The sequence below is a fragment of the Balaenoptera borealis genome (assembly GCF_965194805.1).
Source record: "Balaenoptera borealis genome assembly, chromosome: 7".
NCBI classification, from domain to species: Eukaryota; Metazoa; Chordata; class Mammalia; order Artiodactyla; family Balaenopteridae; genus Balaenoptera; species Balaenoptera borealis.
Window position 1 is genome coordinate 25,362,106 of NC_138864.1, and position 25,101 is coordinate 25,387,206.

The following is a 25,101-nucleotide window of genomic DNA, read 5'->3' on the forward strand; positions in this document are numbered from 1 at the left end:
GGTCTGAGAAAATATTCGAAGAGATTATAGTGGAAGACTTCCCTAACATGGGAAAAGAAATAGTCACCGAAGTCCAACAAGCACAGAGAGTCCCATACAGGATAAACCCTAGGAGAAACACACTGAGACACATATTAATCAAACTAACAAAAACTAAATTCAAAGAAAAAATATTAAAAGCAGCAAGGGAAAAGCAAAAAATAAAAAACAAAGGAACCCCCATAAGGTTATCAGTGGATTTTTCAGCACAAACTCTGCAGGCCAGAAGGGAGTGGCAGGATATACTTAAAGTGATGAAAGAGAAAAATCTACAACCAAGATTACGCTACCCAGCAAGGATCTCATTCAGATTCGACGGAGAAATCAAAAGCTTTACAGACAAGCAAAAGCTAAGAGAATTCAGTACCATCAAACCAGCTTTACAACAGATGCTAAAGGAACTTCTCTAGGTGGGAAACACAAGAGGAGAAAAAAGACCCACAAAACCAAACCCAAACAATTAAGAAAATGGTAATAGGAACATATATGTCAATAATAACCTTGAATGTAAATGGATTAAATGCTCCAACAAAAAGACACAGACTGGCTGAATGGATACAAAAACAAGACCCATATATATGCTGTCTATAAGAGACCCATTTCAGACCTTCACTTTCAGTTTGAATGTGTCTGAAAGTGAAGGGAAGGAAAGAGATATTCCATGAAAATGGAAATCAAAAGAAAGCTGGAGTAGCAATACTCTAATCAGATAAAATAGACTTTAAAATAAAGACTGTTACAAGAGATAAGGAAGGACACTACATAATAATCAAGGGATCAATCCAAGAAGATATAACAATTATAAATATTTATGTACCCAACATAGGAGCACCTCAATACATAAGGCAAATGCTAACAACAATAAAAGGGGAAATTGACAGTAATGCAATAATAGTAGGGGATTTTAACAGCCCACTTACAGCAATGGACAGATCATCCAAACGGAAAATAAATAAGGAAACACAAGCTTTAAATGACACAATAGACCAGATAGATTTAATTGATATTTATAGGACATTCCACCCAAAAGTGGCAGAATATACTTTCTTCTCAAGTGCACATGGAACACTATTCAGGATACATCATATCTTGGGTCACAAATCAAGCCTCGGAAAATTTAAGAAAATTGAAATCGTATCAAGCATCTTTTCTGACCACAACACTATGAGACTAGAAATCAATTACAGGAAAAAAACTGTAAGAAACACAGATACATGGAGGCTAAATAGTGTGCTACTAAATAACCAAGAGATCACTGAAAAAATCAAAGGAGAAATTAAAAAAACTACATAGAAACAAATGACAATGAAAACACAATGACCCAAAACCTATGGGACACAGCAAAAGCAGTTCTAAGAGGGAAGTTTATAGCAATCCAATCTCACCTCAAGAAACAAGAAAAATCTCAAATAAACAATATAACCTTACACCTAAAGCAACTAGAGAAAGAAGAACAAAGAAAACCCAAAGTCAGTAGAAGGAAAGAAATCATAAAGATCAGAGCACAAATAAATGAAAGAGAAACGAAGAAAACAATAGCAAACATCAATAAAACTAAAAGTTGGTTCTTTGAAAAGATAAACAAAATTGATAAACCTTTAGTGAGACTCATGAAGAAAAAAAGGGAGAGGATGCAAATCAATAAAATTAGAAATGAAAAAGGAGAAATCACAACTGACACCACAGAAATACAAAGGATTATAAGAGACTACTATAGACAACTATATGCCAATAAAATGGACAACCAGGAAGAAATGGAAAAATTCCTGGAAAGGTACAATTTTCCAAGACCAAACCAGGAAGAATTAGAAAATATAAACACACCTATCACAAGTAATGAAATTGAAACTGTAATTAAAAATTTTCCAACAAACAAAAGGCCAGGGCCAGATGGCTTCACAGGTGAATTCTATCAAACATTTAGAGAAGAGCTAACACCCATCCTTCTTAAACTCTTCCAAAAAATAACAGAGGAAGGAACACTCCCAAACTCATTCTATGAGGCCACCATCACCCTGATTCCAAAACCAGACAAAGATGTCACAAAGAAAGAAAACTACAGGCCAATATCACTGATGAACACAGATGCAAAAATTCTCAACAAAATACTAGCAAACAGAATCCAACAACACATTAAAAGGATCATACTCCATGATCAAGTGGGGTTTATCCCAGGAATGCGAGGATTCTGCAATATACACAAATCAATCAATGTGATACACCATATTAAAAAATTAAGGAATAAAAACCATATGATCATCTCAATAGATGCAGGAAAAGCTTTTGACAAAATTTAGCACCGATTTGTGATAAAAACACTCCAGAAAATGGGCATAGATGGAACTTACCTCAACATAATAAAGGTCATATATGACAAACACACAGCAAACATCATTCTCAATGGTGAAAAACTGAAAGCATTTCCACTAAGATCAGGAACAAGACAAGGATGTCCACTTTCATCACTCTTATTCAACATAGTTTTGGAAGTCCTAGCCACAGCAATCAGAGAAGAAAAAGAAATAAAAGGAATCCAAATTGGAAATGAAGAAGTAAAACTGTCACTGTTTGCAGATAAAATGATACTATATATAGAAAATCCTAAAGATGCCACCAGAAAACTACTAGAATTAATCAATGAATTTGGTAATGTTGCAGGAATGCACAGAAATCTCTTGCATTCCTATACACTAACAATGAAAGATCAGAGAGAGAAATTAAGGAAACAATCCCATTTACCATCACAACAAATGAATAAAATATCTAGGAATAAACCTACCTAAGGAGGCAAAAGACTTGTACTCAGAAAACAGTAAAACACTGATGAAAGAAATCAAAGAGGACATAACAGATGCAGAAATATACCATGTTCTTGGATTGGAAGAATCAATATTGTGACTACACTAACCAAAGCAATCTACAGATTCAATGCAATCTCTATCAAACTACCAACGGCATTCCTCACAGAATTAGAACAAAAAATTTTACAATTTGTATGGAAACACAAAAGACCCCGAATAGCCAAAGCAATCTTGAGAAAGAAAAATGGAGCTGGAGGAATCAGGTTCCCCAACTTCAAACTATACTACAAAGCTACAGTAATCTAGACAGTATGGTCTTGGCATAAAAACAGAAATATAGATCAATGGTTCAGGATAGAAAGCCCAGAGATAACTGCATGCACATATGGTCACCTAATTTATGACAACTGAGGCAAGAACATACAATGGAGAAAAGGCATCCTGGTCAATAAGTGGTGCTGGGAAAACTGGACAGCTACATGTAAAAGAATGAAATTAGAACACTACCTACCACCATAGACAAAAATAAACTCAAAATGGATTAAAGACCTCAATCTAAGACTGGAAACTGTAAAATTCTTAGAGGAAAACATAGAAAAAACACTCTTTGACATAAGCCACAGCAAGATCTTTTTTGATCCACCTCCTAGAGTAATGAAAATAAAAACAAAAATAAACAAATGGGACCTAATGAAACTTAAAAGCTTTTGCACAAAAGGAAACCATAAATAAGACAAAAAGACAACCCTCAGAATGGGAGAAAATATTTGCAAACGAAGCAACAGACAAAGGATTAGTCTCTAAAATATACAAAGAGGTCATGCAGCTCAATATCAAAAAAACAAACAACCCAATTGAAAAATGGGTGGAAGACCTAGACATTTCACCAAAGAAGACATACAGATAGTCAAAAAGCACATGAAAAGATGCTCAACATCACTGATTATTAGAGAAATACAAATCAAAACTACGATGAGGTATCACCTCACACTGATCAGAATGGCCATCATCAAAAAATCTACAAACAATAAATGCTGGAGAGGGTGCGGAGAAAAGGGCACTCTCTTGCAGTCTTGGTGGGAATGTAAATTGATACAGCCACTATTGAGAACAGTACGGAGATTCCTTAAAAAACTAAAAATAGAACCACCATATGATCCAGTAATCCCACTACTGGGCATATACCAAGAGAAAACCATAATTCAAAAGGACACATGTACTCCAATGTTCACTGCAGCACAATTTACAATAGCCAGGACATGGAAACAACCTAAATGTCCAATGACACATGAATGGATAAAGAAGATGTGGTACATATATACAATGGAATATTACTCAACCATAAAAAGGAACAAAATTGGGTCATTTGTAGAGATGTGGATGGACCTAGAGACTGTCATATAGAGTGAAGTAAGTCAGAAAGAGAAAAACAAATATCGTATATTAAGGCGTATTTGTGGAATCTAGAAAAATGGTACAGATGAACCTATATGCAGGGCAGGAATAGAGATGTAAATGTAGAGAATGGACATGTGGACACAGTGGTGGAAGGGGAGGGTGGGACGAATTGGGGGATGGGATTTGACATAAATACACCACCATGTGTAAAATAGATAGCTAGTGGGAACCTGCTAGCTGAGCACAGGGAGCTCAGCTCGGTGCCTGTGATGACCTAGATGGGTGGGATGGGGGAGGGGGTGGGAGGGAGGTCCAAGAGGGAGGGGATATAGATATATATATAGCTGATTCACTTCATTGTGCAACAGAAACTAACACAACATTGTAAAGCAATTATACCCCAATAAAAAAATAAATAAAATAAAATATGCAAGAACTCAAGGAATACTGCATCCAAGAACCCTTCCTGAGGTGCCTACATATGTTAATTAAACCAAACTTAATTACTTAATTCAACCAAGAGATGACTGTAGCAAGGACTAATAGTATCATTCAAGACATTTAATTATGGATCTAAGTGTAGAAGAAAGGTGGGAACAAGGATATTATTCTAATAATAATGAAATGATTATATGTTTAGACACTGTTGAAATAAAACAAAAAAGAGAGAAGATAAAAAGGAGAGAATGACCAATGATCTCACTGACTGTTGCTTAGGCAATAGATAGGAGTCACAGAATACCATTTAAAGCTAACAAAAGAACAAGAGCCTCATAAAAGGTATCAGTATAAAGGCAAACATAAAAACACAAATACAAACTGTTCTAAATACCAAAAGGAAGAAACAAATAACTCTCCCCCACAACCTAAAAAGACTATATAGAGAAACACAGTCAATATAACATGGTATGGTCAATAAATACAACATAAAACAATATGACAATTAAAACATAGAAATGAATGCAGTTTACTTCTCTTGTTCAGATTTTCTAATTAGCTCATAAAGAAAAACCCAACTGCATGTTGTGAAGAAGAGACACATTTAAATAGAGTGATTCAGAAAGGCTAAAAAGAAAGGGTTGGGCAAAGATATGCCAGACAAATGGAAAAACTTATACAAGCAGGGAGTATAGTCCTGCTGCCAGTCTGCAGAACTGAAGTCAAAAGCATTAACCAGGACAAGGAACACTACTTTATAACAAAAAGGTCACAATTCATAATGAAGACATACCAGTTTCAATATCTGTATGTCAAATAATACAAATTATCTTTATAAAATGGTAACTATAGGAGTTGAAAGGGAACTAGAAACACACTAGTAACAAATACTTAAGACTGCTCCAGTCTAAGATAGGTCAAGTTGACAAAATTACAAGTAAAGAAGAACTAAATACAGCATAATTAATTAGGCAAATCTTTTGGTTCTCCCCTCATCTCTTTTTCTATTTACACCCCAATAATAGAGAATATATATTCTTCTCAACTACACATGGGACATTCTCCAAAATTGTCTATATGTTGAATTACAAAAGTCTTAAATTCTACAAAGCAGAAATAATACAAACAATAATCTCTGACCATAATGCAGTAAAATTTAGACATTAATACTAAAATCATAATCAGTGGAACTTTCATCTAGAAATTAAAAACTCTAAATAAACAACTCATGTGTCAAAGAGGAAATGTAAACTGAAATTGTAGAATTTCTAAAAGTAATGAGAGTGAAAACAGTAGCAAAATCTGTAGAAAAGAAACAGTGATCAGAGGAAATTTTATAGCATATATATATTACATACATACATACACACACACACACACACACATATATATATATGGAAGATTAGAAATAATAAAAGTGAATTCCCAATTCAAAAAGCTAGAAAAAGAACAATAAAGGAATCCCTCCAGGAACAAAACAAAACAAAACAAAACACAAGAAAGGAATATAAATGATAAAAGCAAAAATTCATATAGTAGAAAATGGAAAAATAGTAACAATTGAAGTGCTGTTTCTTTTAAAAACCAGCAAAATAAGCACTAATTTAATATTAAAAAGAGATGTCACATATAACGAAGTAAAAAAAAAATGACAAAAGGAAAGCAATCATAAACACAAATTTTTCTACAAACCTATGCTAAGAAAATTGAAAATCTAAATTAAATGGATAATTTCTTAGGAAAATACAATTTATGAAAATTGGTCCCAGTGGAAAACAATATGAGTACTAAGGATAATTTATAAACTGGGTGTGAGTAAAGACTTTCTTAACCTGACTCAAACTTGACAAATCTGACTACAGAAAAGCAAAAAGGAATCTCTGTACAATTCAAAACACCATAATCAATATTAAAAGATAAACGACAAACCAAGAGAAAATATTTGTAACATATAGCAGTGAAAATTCATGCACTTTTGGTAGGAATGTAAGTTGGTGCAACCACTATGAAAAACAGTCTGGAGATTCCTCAAAAGACTAAATATAGAACTACTGTAGGTTCCAGCAATTCCATTTCTGGGTACTTATCTAAAGAAAATGAAAACATCAATTTGAAAAGATATATGCATCCCTATATTCATTGTGGCACTATGTATAATAGTCAAGATATGGAAGCAACCTGTGTGCATCAATAGATGAATGGATAAAGAAGATGTGGTATACACACACACACACACACACACACACACACACACACACACACAGGAATACTACTCGGCCGTAAAAAAAGAATAAAATCTTGACATTTGTGACAACATGGATGGACCTTGAGGGTATTATACTAAGTGAAATAAGTCAGACAGAGGAAGACAAATGACAGGATTTCACTCATATGTGAAATCTAAAAAACAAAACAAAGGAACAAACAAAACAAAACAGAAACACACACATAGACACAGAGAGCAAAATGGTGGTTCCAGAGGGGAAAGGGGTAGGGAGATGAAGGAAATAGGCGAAGGGGATTAAGAGGTACAAACTTACAGCTAAAAAATAAATAAGTCACAGGGATGTAATGTACACATTGGGAATAGAGTCAACAATATTGTAATAATGTTGTATGGTGATGGATTTATTAGACTTACTGTGGTGATTATTTCATAATGTATAAAAACGTCAAATCACTATGTTGTACACCTGAAACTAATATAATATTGTATGATATAATATTGCATTGCCAAGTATAACTTAATAAAAAAGTGAAGGGAAAAAAAGCTTAAAAACTTTATAGAAAAATGTGTAAGAGTCAGGAATAGACAGTTCACAAAAAGTATACACAGTTGTCCTTTACACATGAAAAGATGCCCAACTTCCTTTAACAAAAAAGAAATGCAAATTAACACTATATTGAGATACTATTCTTCACCTACCACATCAGCAAAAATCCAAAAGCTTGACATCACACTCTCATGGCAAAATTGTGGAAGAACTGCCCCCCAACCCTACAATGCTGGTGGTCGGGCAATATCACACAACCTCTACCGAGAAGAATTTGGCAGTAACTAACACAACCAGACATACTTTACCCTTTGACTCAACTATCTCTCTCTGAGAAATTTCTCTACAGTTTCATCTTTAACAATGCAAAAAATCAAATACACAAGGTTATTCATTGCACTATTATTTTACTAGCAAACCTTGGAAACAACATAAATATCCAAGAAGAGATGACAGGTTAAATAAACATTGTATGTGCACGTGCTGCAGTACTATTCAGCTGCGAAACTTATGAGAAAAATCTCTATGATCTGATATATGGTGATTTGTGGAATACACTGATAAATAAAAAGAATCCTATGCTTATTTTTGAGAAAACGTATACAAGAAGGTGAACCATCAACTGAAGAAACTGCTTCACGGCAAGAGACGGGCATGGACGATAAAGCTGAAGGGATACGAAAGAGAATGAGACACTTTTGGGAAAAGCTCTTTTATAATCCATGTCAATGTTCCTTTATTCAAAAAAAATGTAAAAAGATGAAAAAAACCCTCAAACTGAATACAAACATAAAGGAAATGAACCTAATTGTATATGAAACTGCTAACCACTCAGAAAAAAGTCAAGTATTAAAGAAATTACAGACTAAGATTTCATTGCACAAAGACCCAGAAGGTAAAAAGCTGCATTTATAATGTCGCACAATTTGGTATGCTTTCCTGACAGAAGGCATCAGGATACTGATTTCTGGGTCTTTGGGTTAATTTATTGACATCAGTTCTTACGCCTTCTGCACTAGGAAACCCAGTGGGTCTGGAGTTTAGGAGCCTCATGAATAAAAAAGCCGCAATAACAAAGTTTCAAGAGTATGGGGCGGGGCAAACATTAATTGCAGTGGTTTAAACCTGAGGCCAGACTAGAATTTAATAATTCAGAGGGGAAGGCACAGATCTCTGGAGAGGACAGGGTTGATCAAAGTCTTTCCAAGTGACCCTTGGTCTTTGGCCGACAGTGACCTTAGAAAGCTGGTATCGGAGGCTTCTGTGAAAAGAACCTCTGGGCATTATGGAAGCTGCAGAGGTAGATTCCATTCATTCTGGGAATCTGCCATTCCAGATAATCCTAAAAGCCTCAGAGCTACTGTAGACACTGGGCATTCGGAATGTAAGGTATAAAGTCATTGCAGCAGGAAACCTACAAAAGCCTGGGAACTGAAAACCGGTATTTTTCGGCGGTGGGGGGAGCAGGAGTCTGCCGGAGCTTTGTCGCCTTTGTGGGACCAAGAATGACATTTTGGCTTCAGGATGCAAGGTCCTGTTTAGAGATACAGTAGTACATAAGTCTTGGCCTATGGGCTTGTAAGAGGGTATGGCTTGCAGGATAAGTCGGATCCAGAGTAGGAGGCTGGAGACTGAAAGCCTTCTTTCTCCTTAGATTGTCGTATTTCCCCCTACAGGGAGGTCAGTCTCTTCTACAGTTTACTCAGTGTGGCAGCTCCAAATCGGGGAGGTCAGATGGACACAAGGACTTGGAGCTAAGTAGCTCATAACATGCTCTTTCATAATGGACCATGTCTATATTTTAATAAATGACTCTAAGTATTGATAAACAATGGAAACTTTAAAAACTGTTTAGCCACCACTTTCCAGGGAGTCAAGATGAAGACCTGGATAGGTTATTAGAGAGAAAAAATCAAAAATTTGCTTTAATTCCCCACTTTGCCTTATCAATGACGATTTTAAAGATTTAGGAAAAACAACTGAGAGAAACAGCCATATCCTGTCACGGTCTTGATGGTTGTCGTGACTGCTGTTTTCTTATGCTCCCGAAATGATTGGCTTTCAATAGGATATTCTATGGTTTTGTGGTTGAAAGTGTTCCTGATGAGATCTGGATATATTAGTATAAGAGAAATTTGCAATTCATCACTGATGGTATTACTTAATACATCTCTCATAATGTAACATATTTTATGAGCCTTTTCTTAATTCAAGAAAATTTATTGCTCATCTACTTTGAGGGAGGCAAGAAACTAGGCTGTGAAGGTACAGGGATATGTCTCAACATCCATGGAGCTGATGTTTTCAGGCAAAGCCAGCCTTTAAACAAATAATTTCACTAATTATTAATTAATTATAATTTATGATACATGCTACTAGGAGAAGTACATGTATATTTTACTCTACCTAAACCCTCAGGTGATTTTTGAAAAGCTTGGAATCACAGGCTGTTACATTTCATGGGTATAATTCACTACAATTGATTTAAATAATCCTAATGTAGTAAGTCAGCAACACATTTGTCAGTTGGGTATTTCGGGATGAAGTCACACAATGGATGTCATTTTTCTAGCAGAGCAGTCTTTTAAAATTTAATGAATTGGATATATAGAAGAAAATCCTACTGTTTAAAATCTCTGGGGAACTAACACACCATCGTAAAGCAATTATACTCCAATAAAGATGTTAAAAAAAAAAAAAAAAAAGAAAGAATGAGAGCAAACAAATTGTTAAATATGTAATGGAATAAACATACCATTGAATAAATCACTAAAAAATAAAAATAAAATCTCTGGGGACAGCTAAATAATGAATGTCAATATGGTAAGGACTTATCTTAGAAACATGAACTTTAACATTTACCTTTGTTTATTATATTAGATGAGCTGACTTCTACATAGGAATATACCCTAATTTCATTTTCTATGTAATATGGAGCCTCAGAGCATTGTTTAATTAAAATGCCACTTAGACCAGTTAAGCAAATTAGACTGAGCATAAACCTAGGGCTGCTAACGAAAACGTGCAGAAAGATGCACCAGTTCTCTAAGATGGTACCGTCTGAAGCGTCTCCCACAACAGTGGGTGCAAGAAGCACCATGACAGTTCTACAAGCCATTAAATGGTAACATAAATTTTGCTTTTGCCATGAAACTCATGGATCCTAAAAGGCTTGCATGCTTTATAGGTAAGTAAGCTGGACATCTGTCAAATTGGGATGACATGGAGTTGTCATAGATTCTCTGCTTTATCTGGTCTACTGAGCCCTGTGTTTTTCTGGCAGAACAAAGAATCAATTCACAGACATTTTTGAAAAGGACACTTAAAAAGAAAGATCAATAAAAATACTAATTGTCAACATCACTTGGGGAGAGAAAGGAAGCATGGATAGCTTCCATATTTTCTCTCTGTGTTGTGAAATGTTTTAAAATATTAACAGAAGAGGCAAACTGATCAAGCCCACAGTGCTCTGTTGTATACTTGTTCTAGGTGGAGAAAATGTATAATTCTCAGCAGTACCTATCACAGATAGATCACAGAGTGTCAAAGGTAATGAAAATTGAAAGAGCAAGCAGGGAAATGCCTTTTCCATGACATAAAAAGGGAGGTTCACTATTCAGTGTGTGACTGTAACAATGAGATTTCTCATTCCCTGTTTGGGATTAATCTAAGGCACTACTGCTGCCTATTAAAATTTAATGACAGAAATGCCAAAATACAGATATTAAACTATATTTATATAGCCAGATGTGTGTGTGGGATTATCCAAATGTTCTTTACCAAAATAATTTCCTGTCCAAATTATTTTAGCTGGATCCTGTAGTAGAGATATTGGAATCACAGTCTCCCCATCTTGGCAATATAGTGTAGAGAATGGTGACTTGAGAGGATATAAGCATCTTTAAATTTGAGGGGTGTGAATGGTATAAATGTTACAAATACACCTTCAGTTAGGTTATAATGAATAGTGAATCATCCTAATACCAGCCAGTATAAAAAAGCAGCAAAGTGTCTATTAATATACACTGTGCTGGCATCAGAAGCATCCACTTCCAATATAGCATTTTACTCAGAGAGGGAAGTGGTGCAATTTTAGAACAAATCCTGAATTTCCTGATCCACACAAAAAAGAGCAATGGCTTCTACTGGTAAGCTTCTAGAACAAAAGAGGGCAGAGTATTTTATCCAATGATTTGGCCACTGTGATTTATACAAATCTTTACCTATTCAGGTTTGTCCCATCTTTGCAGTGTTCTCAGACAGAAGGACTAGATTAAATATCAGGAATAGGGAAACAAAATCTCTTCCTATCAAAACACAAAATCCTGTTTGATAAAATTATAAAATATGGTAGTGAGGTATGATATAGTAAAGTAAAAAAAGTGCAGGATTTGGAATTAACAGCATGTACTACATTATTGCTTTGCTTCCTGGTAGAAGGAAACAAAGGAACATGGAAGCTGAGGGCGGGATTGCCTAATGTTGTCTGCAGTAAGTAAATCTGCAAAATATAAAGAGGCCTGGAAGAGAAAACATGATGCCTGCTGTGTCCGCAAGGTATCGAGATGCCTAAATCATGGGGAAGATTCTTGGAGAGCACTTGACCTCAGTGGAAAATATTACCCGTATAAAGCTGTCAGAGTCCTCCTCGGCTTGGGTTGCTTGGCATGTAAAGAGCCAGTCAATCCCACAAATTAGGCTGCCCTGCAGGCACGTCTAACTTACATGCCAGGCTTTCAGGAAATGTTAAAGGTCCAAGTGGAGCTGTGATGTGTACCCATGGTAACAACTGGACTGTGTGTAAATCACACAAGCAGTGACAATGTGATATGATGTGGGACTCAGCCACTTTTGTAAGACTACATGTAAAAATTCAAACTATTCAACACCAGTGGTACTGTGCAGACAAAGTACACAGGGAGTTCTAGAAGCCACATGGTCTCATGGAGGGAATCATAATTTCTGAACTGTATGGCCTTTCGAGGCCAAGAACACTGAAAATATTGATTTGTTCACAAAGCATCACTAGCAAAAGTATTATTGATATGATAAGATAATTGGGTTAAGGTCTTAGGCTACATTTTATATGTAGCCTGAGATCCTTTTAGGTTTGCATTTTCAGAATCATCTCTGATATACACAGGGCATATAGTCCAGAGTGCAAGTATAAGCAACGACAATAGCTTTTTTAAACATATTAACATAGTTTTCCTTTTCACAATTCCTTGTGTGTGAGTCTCCCTCTATTTAAGCAGTCACTTATTTTAGGAGATTTAGGCCTGCTCAAGTGGGAATATAAAGAGAAAGGGTCAAGAATCAATGTGTGACTTCCATGTCACAGGGTTGGGAGTAGCACTTGCTGGTACAAAGCCCTGGGAGAGAGGATACAGGGTGCAGAGTTCTTAGAGCTCTAGACAAAGGCAAGGACCATAACTTGAGCAAGTGTAAGGCATCCTGCAGCAGAGAACAGCAGGCCTACCACAGACCGACCATTGTCACCATAGGGATACCTGTTCATCTACTACCTGGCACCATCTTGGATCGAAAAGGAGAGGAGAGACCCACTGGGGGGAAAAAAAAAAAACTGGTAGGAAATTTGAACTTTAATACTGACAGGCTATCACCTTCCCCCAAATAAAGCCGTTTTAAACTAAAAGGGACAGGAAAAAACCTCTAGTTGGCAAGTTTAAGTTTTCTCACTCTCCTTCAACAGCAATGAAGTCTCCAACACAAATGAGATTAGTTAAATAAAATTAAAATCTTTTCTTACATATGAGTTGTAGTTTGCAAATACCAACCTTGCTATGCTAGCACTAAATTAAAATCAAGTATTTAAGCAAATATATTTGACAGAAACATTGTAGGCTATGGAGTCAGATACACCTGATTGGAATTTTGGATTTCCTTGGATAATCCTCAGTTTCTTCATCCTGCTCGATGTTATAAGGAATAGAAATGTGGAGTGCCTGACCTGCTTGGTACTCAGTAAATGCTAGGTTCTACTGTGACTACTCCCGATACTGTTGTTACTCTGTCGTCATCATCGTGACCATCAGCAGCAGCAGCATCGGTAGTAACTGTAGTAGTAGCAACAGTGGAACTTGATGGAGTAACGATGGGTCCATATTTAGAGTATGTGGCAGGTAAAACCCAGAAGCCGTTTTGCCTCATAAGTATTGGAAGAAGAAGGTTTTTCGGAATTATTTGAAATATGGAAAAGAGCTTATAAAACTGGGTGTGAAAAATGAGGACTGAAAAATTATTAAGTAGAGAGAATCCTTTCTATTATTTTCTTCCTGTGTGAAGTTGGCTTGAAGCCTTCAGACTAATCAGACTGACAGCAGTCTAGCTTCAGAAATGGGAGAAGGGGCTTTATTTATAAAGATGATATTTTGCTTAATACAAAGGGATGCAACTAGAGTTCATAAAGAAAGCTACCTGAAAACAAATACAATTATGTCTGATTATAATTCTTACTTAATGTACATATAAATTATTCTTTAAAAAATATTATGTTGTGGCTTTTTATTAGAAAAAATAAGGTTAACAAGCATATTTAAAATTATTTCTTTAGTGCACAAATCAAAATCACATCAGAACTATAAATATAGCCCTTGAAGTAACAACTATAATTAAGGTAATAATGATATTTTCATTAGAACATTCCTTTGTTTGATATGGTGACATTTTTCTTTTAGTAAAACTATAAGTGATTAAAAAATCTATTTCTGCTCAAAGATCAATCAATTATTGTCACTCAGAGCTAACACTTGAAAGGAAAAGATAAATCTGTGTCTTAGAACTATGGTGCTAGAAAAAGGAAATTTTTTTAATCTGGAAAAGAGATAAAAGGTGAAGAAGAACATGAAAGCTACTTTATCAGTGTTAAAAATTAGCATATTATACTCAGGAACCTAATAGAGATACAAATTAGATAGTTCTAAAACCACTGTGATTCACGAAGTTCCACTGTGAGAGGTGAGAGTTAGAAAACTCAGTAAGACCAGATGTAACAAGACAGACTGGAAAGGACTCCATGGGCAGCTAAGACAAAGGAAAAACAATGCAAGGAGAAAGAATACGTTATACCATTGAGAAAAGGGATTTCTACTGAGTTCTGAAGATTATGTTATAACCATCTGTTTTCTCTCTCTCGGTGAGAAACTTGAAGACAGGGAGCATATCTTACTCATCTTCTATTCCCCAAACCTAATATGAGGGGCTCAGCACAGGCATTTATTAAAGGAATGAATGAGATCAGGTGCCCATTGTGGCACTTAGAAAGCTAAAATGTCTTATACCTTTGTCTGAAGAGCAATCCCAGATATTTGGGTAGCACAAGAAATGTTGGCTTCCTATGACACTAATACTTAGTTGTTTATTTATTTATTTAACAAATGTTAACTCAGTTTTTAGTCAGGTGTTCTTGTGTTGAGAACGTTTGCCCCATATTTCAGATATTTTCAGGTGTGCTGGGTCGAGGTGCAGAGAGAGAAGAAAATGTTGCTATTGGCAATGTCCCATTAAGCTCACTCCCTCCCTTGTCATTGCCCTAACAGAGATGTTAGAGAAGCACATATGGATTAAAGAACTGTTTTAGTAAAGAATACAAAAAATAGGCATTAAAGTTTTAGGTACATTGTTTTTGGTAACATAGATTTTTTGGGACATGTCATGGTAGAAGTATGCCCAGGTGCTCTCAGATGAAGGAATGGCCATTTACAGCAGGGGGTGAAGTAGACAGTAGATACTTTACAGAGAAATGCCCATGGAGCTGTGTCCTAAAAGATGACTCAACATTTACCTGACAACTTTTCTTACTGAGGGGGGTTTACTCTATACTGAAAAAAATGGCATTTAATTTCAATAAATGCTATTTATGTTCCTATCCCAACATCTCAGGAGGTTATCTTTTAAATTTTTCATGGCCAAAGTTATAACCCTTCCTGCCTTATCTCAATTATTTAGCACCATCGAACTACTAGAATTAGCTACAATTATACAACGTAGAGATAACATGTATCGGACACTGTGCTGAGTGCTTTACCTGTATCATACTTTTGATCCTCATAACAACCCTAGCCACCTATGGGGGGATACTATTTAACTGCTTAGAGCCCAACTAAAATTATTTTTGATGACAGTGGAAGGTGGTGGTGCTGAAATCCCTTTGAATAAAAGATTCCTTTCTGGACGTCCTTTCTTGGGACACCCAATGTTCTAAATGTTGGTAAGAAAATGTGAAGAGACACATGAAGGGAAAGATCTGGCATCTGTGCATCCATCGTTTTTTTAGGAATGCCCCAGAACTCTGAAATAATTTTCACATTGCTTTTCAATAGGAGTCTAAGTTCAATATTTTCAAATCCTTTCATACTGCATTTCCTTGTTGTGCAATAGATACAGTGAATGTCGGCTTTGGTTGTGCAGAAAGACATCAACACACAGTACTTCAGCTAACATTAGAGTCATAATTTAATCTTTGATATTTATGCAATAACACAGGTTATATTTACGAGGACATTCAGAAACATTAGAAACTTTAAACATTTTTCTGGCATTCACATGAAAAGAAAATGTGGATGCACTTGGAAGCCTATTCCATTTTATTTGAATTGTAATGCCATCTGCCAAAACTCACTCTCTCAAAAAGTACTGTTCTGACAGCATCAGAAAGGAACTTTGTCTGAGAATTAGGCATCTGTTTTTTGCTTAATTTACAAAAGGCACATTTTGTTTGCATTCACAAGGGCTTTCTACAAATTTACTATTGAATTAATATGTCATTCTGTGACAATGACAAAATAATCAGATTCTTAAATGAGTCCCATTTCTTTTCAGTTTTAACTTTGCAAAGCATGAAAGGATTATATGGTGTAGTACCCTTCCAGCTTATTACAAAGCCAGTTTTCCTCTGTGAAGATGACACTATTGGCATCACCCGGGCGTTCCCTTCAGGTAGTTTCTAGTAATGGCACTGAATTTGTGCCGGGTCTTCCCTGTTTGGTTCTCATTGTGATATGAAGCTTGTACATTTGTGCAATGATCAGTAGAATTTACCTGGAGTTAGTGGAAGAGGACAAAACAAACTAAGTCTCAGATCCTAAGTTCCTTGGAAGTGTATGGTGACAGCTGAAACTGGCCAGACATCTGCTGAGCTCTTCCTCCACAAATACATTGTATAGACTCTGTATTTAACATGCTAGATACGGCAGAGGGGATATGCCAGCAGGTAAGATCCTTGCCTCTGAATAATTTACAATCTACTTGGAGAGGTAAAAACATCTATGTGTAAAAACAGAAATAGATCCATAAAGAGTATTTATGAATGAAGGTGCAGGTGTGAATTGGTATACACAAATACTGTGTAATTTCACAATAAATAATGTGCTTTAATTTGCAGTAGCTTCATAACTCTCACTGATTCTCAAGTAGAATCACAATGGAAACAAAGAATAGAAGTGTGGTGCTACTTGGGGGAAAATAAGATGAGTTCAGGCATGGGCTATGGAGAGATAGGTGGGATGATGAGTAGTTTTGCAGAGAATGAACATAGGAAAATATATAAGTTGTAAGTTAATTATCCTAGCTAGAGAAGAGTATTTATGTTAGATAATAAGAGAAAAAGCTCTATATGTAATGTAGATAAACTGATGGGATGCTTTTGAATCCTAGGTTGAAGAGTCTTAAGTAATTGGAAACTTTTGTAGTGTCTAAGAAGAGGAACAACATAATAGATACATTTTGGGAAAGCCTTAATCAGGTACTTGCATTCTTGATACTTGCATCATTAGTACATAGCATATGCCCAGCACAGTGCTTAGAATAAAATACAAAAATGAATGTGTAGAATCAGGAGGTAAGTTGGTTGTATTCAGGAGGTCACCTGCGTTACTGTGGCTGCCCTGATTCAGACCCTCTTTCCTAGTTTTGGGTAATTCTCCACAGCTCAAATCTTAGTGGGAGGTGGGTGCTAGATGCAACTACAGAAGTTGAAAAGCCCACATACTTGCCTTCCCTGAAGCCTGGAAATTAGGGCATGGAGCTGTTTTTAATCCAGGTTTGGGAAGTCAGACACAACTGCCTGGGATTTTGAATCTGGAGCTAATTGTGCAAAGAAGCAGCACCTGTGAAAAATTTATTCTAGTGATGGAAGAGACTGCCACAGCTAGTTTTGGGGGCAGCCATAGCAGTTTGGCCAGAGAGAGCAGTGTCTTCCTTGGCCTGTTCTTGTGGGATGACCCCAGCTGGGGTTCTGGCTATGAAAACTCACTTTCTTATTTTCCGAGCCTGGTTTTCCCACCTTCCTTGTCATTCTGTAAGCTACCAAACAGCCTTTCAATAAATTCATTTTCTACCTAAATCAAGAGAATCAGTTTCTGCTGTTTGCACTCAAGAACTTTGATAAAGGTACCTCAGTCAGGCGGTGACTAGGATCCTATTTTGGGATAATGATAATGGCTAGAGTGAAAAAAGGACAAAATTGAGAGATACTGACAAGGAAGAATTGACAGATCTGGTAACTAGCAAGATAATGCTGTTCCATTCTGGCTTCACTACTCTGTTTGCAGTAATACGTGCATGACATTGCCTAAGGGATAACACAGAGTGAAACAAAATGTTTGCAAATATATATCCTAACTGATTCATAATAAAGTGTTTGTACAACATGTGAACATAATGTCTGTAAGTGTGACATTTCTTCAGAAGATAAACTAAACTGGGGAAGTGGTGGTAAACATGAATGGTGTTTTTAAATAAAAATATCTTTCTATAGAGGGAAAGAGTGAAGCTTTCATGAACCACTATACTTTTTTGACTCTATATATGTTTATGAGAACCATGTTAATTGTTGTTTTCATTGACGTCTTAGCTTTAATAAGCAGGACCTGTTGCCTCAATCTTGACATGGCCGAAACAAAATTCATAGTTTTTCCTCCAAGAGGTCCTTCACCAATGTGTTTTGTCTCAATAATCAGCATTGCAGGTGCCAGATGCCCAATCAAGGAACCTAAGAGAGACCATGGATTTCTTCCTTCCCTCTTCTGATGATTCAGAAAGTCCTGTATTCCATCCCTTAATCATCTCTCAAATAGTTCCCCTCCCCTCCATGACTATAACCGTTGCCAAAATCTCATCACTTCTTAACTGGAGTTTTGCCAATTGTTTCCTTGTCCCTTCCAATCCACCCCTACTAGAAATCCTTAGGTGCCCTTCCCTTTGGTTTTTAAAGTCTAAACCCCTTAGAAAAGCACACAGGGGGCTTCCCTGGCGGCGCAGTGGTTAAGAATCCCCCTGCCAATGCAGGGGACACAGGTTTGAGCCCTGGTCCGGGAAGATCCCACATGCCGCAGAGCAACTAAGCCCGTGTGCCACAACTACTGAGCCTGCGCTCTACAGCCTGCGAGCCACAACTACTGAAGCCTGCGTGCCTAGAGCCCATGCTCGGCAACAAGAGAAGCCACCGCACTGAGAAGCCCGCCCGCCGCAACGAAGAGTAGCTCCCGCTCGCCGCAACTAGAGAAAGCCCACACGCAGCAAGGAAGACCCAACGCAGCCAAAAATTAATAAATAAATTTATAAAAAAAAAAAAAAAGAAAGGCACACAAGGTCTGCCATGATCTGCCACGATCACATCTTTCCAAGTACATCTCCTTTCCCACATAAACCTTTCGTGCTGTGACATTTTTCCATGCTCAAACTTTACACAATTCCTTGGCTCTTTGATTTTGCATATGCTGTTTCCTCTGCCTGGAACCTGCTTCTCACTTTCTGTCTAAATTCCATCTGTCCTCTATGACTCAGCTGATTGTTACCCTTCTTAAAAGTGTCTCCTGACCATCATTCTTAGCAAGGTAGCCATGGCTACACATCTATAATCCTTGGTTCAAACGTTACAACCCTTATCACTTGTTGCATAATGGTTTATTTCTCTATCCTTCTCCACCAGTAGACAGTGAGGACTGTGGGGACCATATAGCTCACTGAGTTTTGTATTCTTATTTCTCAGTGACCTTTATAAAGCATCTAGGCTTTGTCCAAAACAAGTCCTTTATATATATATATTGTTTCAGGAATGAAAAGAGCACATATTCCTTATGAAACCTGAAGGATATCCATAACAACACTTGGGCTAATTTTATGATCATAAACAATCATTTTTACAAAGGTAAGAGAAGGTCTAAGGTATTTCCATTAACCAGCACTTAGTCTATAGTGAAGTTGGATCTGTAAGACACAATATACAATTGTTCCCCAAATGTTCAATGGTCAGAATGATAGTTCTTTTGAGGGAGGGGAATAGTTATTGAGCAACATTCTTGGCCCCAAGAGGAAAGAAAGTTCAGAAAGCTGCTTTGCCTTTCTTCCAACTTCAAAATGGATTTTCAAAGACAGAGTCCTTTAGAGACTCTTGTTTAATGCAAGTATCTCTTACATTACGGGAAATACAGAAGAGAAAGCAGGAAAAAAAAGTATAGATCAAATAGAGGGAATAGGAGATTGTGAGATAAACAGACTGAGAAAAATCTTTAAAATTTTAAAGTCCAATGAAGAGAGAAGGGAAGAGGGGAAGCAAGACAAATGGTCAAAAGTGCAGAGAAAGCTCCAGCTTCATGCTTACTGAGATTCGACCTTAACAGAAAGTTGGTGTTTCCTTGAGCTTTTGGCTTCTTTCCCAGTGCTCTGCTCAAAAAATTCCCTCATCTTCATCACCCAACTCCCCGAGGTCAGGCAACATCCACAAGTAATCAGGCATTTGACCGGCACTCTGAGGGGCAGTCTGTACTCGCTGCACTTTTGCAGTTCAGTACAGGGAAGAGATAGAAGTGACCCAACACAGAACACAAAACTCTGTTTCGTGATCTAGCATTATAGATATTTTCCTAGTTTACTTAATATATTTCCAACCTTGAATTAACTTAGATACCGGTCTTCAGAGAAAAAGTTTTACACAGGTGCTATTATTTTTCTATGTCCTATAATGAATTCAGTTTTCCTACTAAAAAGAACTTGGGAGATGTACAAAATTGAAAAGAATTCCAAGAATATGACGAAAATGCAAATACATTCTTAAACACTTATTTTGTATGAAGTGGATGGAGGAATACAGTATAGCACTAAAAACAGATAATAACCAAGATCCAGAAAAAAAGGTCATACTGGTTCTAATAAGAATGCAGAGCATGTGGACAATATTAACTGTCTATGGAAAACAGAACAAAAACTTTTTCTGTGAGGCTGTGTGTTCTTGTTCATATCCTTGTCACTGTTGAATCTCCAGGTCTAGCCCAGTGCCAGGAAAAGAGCAGGTATTCAAGAAACATAAATTGAATAAATTAGACTACAAGGTAATTTGGAGGTAGTATACCAACAGTTTTAAGATGACTCTTTAAGTTTTAAGATAACCAATATAAAATATAATCTCCACACAGCAAAGCGATTTACGAAAAGAACAAGTCAGATAAACTCATACCCCATTAAAAAAATACTCTCCAATGTGATTTAGGAAAAAATCCAAATTCCATTTCAGGACCTCCAGGCCTTCCATTCCTGCCAACCTCTCTGACTTCAGGTCCTACCATTCTCCTCTCTGTTCTCTATACTTGAGCCAAAGTGGTGGTTTTGTTTTGTTTTGTTTCCCTTGCCATTCCTGAATGTGTTAAGCCAAGTCCTAATTTAGGGCTTTTACTTCTGCCCTTTTCTTTACCTGGTATGTTCTTCCTTAGATATTTTCATAGCTGGATCCTCATAATTCAAATCTCAAATATCACATGCTTCAGAGGGCCTGACCATACTATCTAAAATAGCTTCCTTTCACTTTATCCAGTACCCTACCTTATTTTATCAGCATTTGTTACTATATGAAAATTTACTATTTATTTTCTTGCTTACTTGATCTAAGCTTCACTTGGGCTCCATGTTGTCTTGATATGCAAAGTAAATGGTCTCTTATTGATTGAATGAATGAGAGAAATATAAAATGTTATGAAACTATGTTTAAGTGAAAAGGGTTATGTGTGGTCTGATAGGTTCAAGACATATAGAATCCAGGAAAGAAAAGAACAGAGGGTTAGGTTAAATCTCTGTTCTTGGCCCTAAGAGAAAGAACTCTGACTATTATGTTTCTTGATTAGCTCAGTGTTGGTCAAAGAGATACACTAAATAAATGACAAATATTTTCACTTAGCTTCCTAGTTAGTAATTCAACTTTTAGGTACAATGAATTTGATGTGAATTTAAAGAATGTTGAGCATGACATTCTAGACCTTAATAACCTAAGATATAAAATGGTGGAAAGAGATGGAAATAGTTATTTTAATAGGTGGCAACAGATTTTTCATGAGAACGTTTATATTCAGGAAAATACCTTGATGATTGTTTGGTTGTAAAAAAAAAGTAAGGTCCTAGGAACTTTACTATTTTAAAGGGAGACCATTAAAAAAAAAAAAGAAAAGAAAAGCTAAACAGTTCTACACACAGAATGAAGATAAATGTAAGGAAGAGAAAAGAACAGGCAGAGGGAGATTAAGCCTATGAAAGCACACTGATGTCAAGGTCGCCAAAGTAATTGTAAAAATAAAAACATTTAATATTATATTTAAAATTTCTGCACACACAGGCAGACACACAGTCTTACATTGCCCAAACCATCAATAAATTCTGTTAACATATTCTGTTAACATTACCTGGTAATGCCTTATGTGAGAAATTCCTAAGAAGACCAAGGAGTAAGGGTTGAGTTCCATATCTGGGCTGACCTGGAAAGAACAGCCATGGAAAGTGAAATGTGAGTGAGAGCAACAGTTTGGTGGGCAAGAACTTAGAGATAAGGTTGACCTAAAGAACTAATCTTCCACGAACACACAGAAGATTTGGTTAGGGCTCAGTCTCTGGAACAAGACTAAAAATTTTTTGAACATTTACTAACTTACAAGGCTGAGATATAGCAATCAACAAGATAATGACTCCAGTTTCATCTGTCACATGACTTCACTTCTATGTAAAAGACTGACAATGGTCACATTTCTATCTCCATAGCAGGAATGGGTTCCATCCAGTTACAGATAAGTTTCCAAATATTAAAAAGTCTTAAAAATAAGTAGAGGGCAACATATTATATTGTCTGTTCTCTTCTATTTCTAATTTATAGAGGACTAGGATTATTACATTCACATCTGTTAAAGATATTGGGTAGCATCCTAAACTAAAAATTAAACATTGTCTATGAAATATACAGGGCTTAAGTATATATCAAAGAAGGGGAAAAAGGAGGTGTAAATCCTCTGTGAAGCTGAATTGCATGTGTGAGTATGTGTGCTGTGTGAGAAAAAGCCAAGAATAGAAACTGGCTATCTACATGCTATAATCAGGTAGAAGATTCTTCAAAGGAATGTCAAATTGAATCAAATTATCCACGATCAAAGACAACTCAGAAAGTGAAATAGCAGTGTTAACTCAGTTGACTCAGGTATTACAAGAAGAATGCTTGAAATGACTTGAGGTACTACTGCTGATTTCATGTCAGGGTCAGAAGGATGCTTATTAAAGTTGCACCTCTGAATTTGACTTTACTCTCATTATTACCTGTGCTTATAACATTGCTTGTCTAGAAAATACCTTGTTAACTATTAGTTTACCATCTCTTGTTTGATTATCTGGAACTTTTATAATATCATGGTGACTGAGATGGCCTTAGCATCCCCCCTCAGCTTACCTAAACTTAAGAAGGGTTTCTTTCTGATTGTGGGCCCCTGACCTCCCTTTTCTTAGAGCTATCACTTTAGAAACTTGCAACTGTAATTTCTTTCTCTGCCTCTTCAAGATATGAGTCTTCTACAACCCAGGAATATCTTTCTCAAGGACCTGGGAGCCATCTCTTTGAAATGTAAACATCAAGAAAGATACCACACCTATCTCCCAGTCTTTGTGGGAGGGTAGGAGCCTAACTTTGGTAAGTGTCAATTAGCAAACACAGATGGCCTAACCATTTTGACCAAACTTCTCCATTCCGCTCACTCCCACAGTCCTCCAGTATTTTCCATTCACGTACCCCAGCATTTAAAAATCCTCCTGCTTTTTGTTTGGGGAGTTGAGTTCAATCTCTCTTCCCTATTGCAATAGCCTTGAACAAGTCTTCCTTGCCTGTTTAACTGTTAGCTCTGTCTGGTGCAATATTTCTTTGGCAGTGGACTGATCTGTTTTCTCATCTTCCTTAATTGTTTATTCTCTTGATATCAGGCAATACTTTCCAGTTACTTTTAAGCCAGTAAAAGTCTTCTTTTAAATATGAGATTTAGAATAAATGTAATTGAAATGGATATTCATGACAGAGGTAGTAAATGATAGATACACTGAAGAACAAACATAATCAGAGAGTAGAAAATGAAAATTTAGGTAATTGGATAATATTGCCAATTAAATATTGTTATTTGCCATCTGCCTCTACAAGAATTAAGTCACTAGCCACTGCAGTTGCTGACTTTCAACACACCCTGAAGGAAGTTCAAGGTGCAGATCAGGAATGAGGCACTCTGTGCTCTGGGAAAAACTGGCAAAACAGGTCTTAAGATAGTCAGATATTTTCAGGAGAAGATTTTATGAGCTAAATTTCTTTCATCTTCCCATATTTAGAAAAGCACTAAAATTGTTAACAAAGACATCTGCTCCTTGTGACTAGCAGCAACCTTCTGCCAAAATGTGTGCTTGATTGCATGTGTCCCCCTTCACTAAAATCACATATATACAACCCCTTTACCTCTTTGTTCCTCTGAGCAGTTCCTCAAAGCTATCTCAGATGCTATCTCCTGGGCTATAGTCCTCTTTTTGCCCCCAATAAAACTTAACTCTCTTAACTGTCACAACTCTCATGTTGTGCATTTTTTCTTCAGTCAACAATATGAAAGAGACCCACCACCAGTCCGTCCCATCAGGAAACTTGCACAAGCCTCTTAGATAGCCTCATCCACTAGAGAGCAGAGAGCAGAAGCAAGAAGAACTACAATTCTGCAACCTGTGGAAGGAAAACCACATTCACAGAAAGATAGACAAGATGAAAAGGCAGAGGGCCATGTACCAGATGAAGGAACAAGATAAAACCCCAGAAAAACAACTAAATGCAGTGGAAATAGGCAACCTTCCAGAAAAATAATTCAGAATAATGATAGTGAAGATGATCCAGGACCTTGGAAAAAGAATGGAGGCAAAGATCGAGAAGATGCAAGAAATGTTTAACAAAGACCTAGAAGAATTAAAGAACAAGCAAACAGAGATGAACAATACAATAACTGAAATGAAAACTACACTAGACGGAACCAATAGCAGAATAACTGAGGCAGAAGAACGGATAAGTGACCTGGAAGACAGAATGGTGGAATTCACTGCTGTGGAACAGAATAAAGAAAAAAGAATGAAAAGAAATGAAGACAGCCTAAGAGACCTCTGGGACAACATTAAATGCAACAACATTCGCATTAGAGGGGTCCCTGAAGGAGAAGAGAGAGAGAAAGGACCAGAGAAAATATTTGAAGAGATTAGAGTCAAAAACTTCCCTAACATGGGAAAGGAAATAGCCACCCAAGTCCAGGAAGCACAGCAAGTCCCATACAGGATAAACCCAAGAAGAAACATGCCGAGATACATAGTAAACAAAT

The 25,101-nt window shown here is 36.6% G+C and overlaps 1 protein-coding gene across 7 annotated transcripts in view; it reads right to left on the minus strand.

Annotated features, from left to right (window-relative positions):
- MAGI2 (membrane associated guanylate kinase, WW and PDZ domain containing 2) overlaps window positions 1–25,101 on the minus strand; it is a 1,331,631-nt gene that overhangs the window by 345,714 nt on the left and 960,816 nt on the right. For 2 of the 7 annotated variants that reach the window (XM_082399313.1, XM_082399311.1), the window contains exon 7: window positions 22,138–22,209. The exons of the other annotated variants lie outside the window; for them this stretch is intronic. In XM_082399313.1, coding sequence (XP_082255439.1) covers window positions 22,138–22,209 — 72 coding nt within the window. The remainder of the gene's footprint in view (window positions 1–22,137; window positions 22,210–25,101) is intronic. 7 annotated transcript variants of the gene reach the window in all.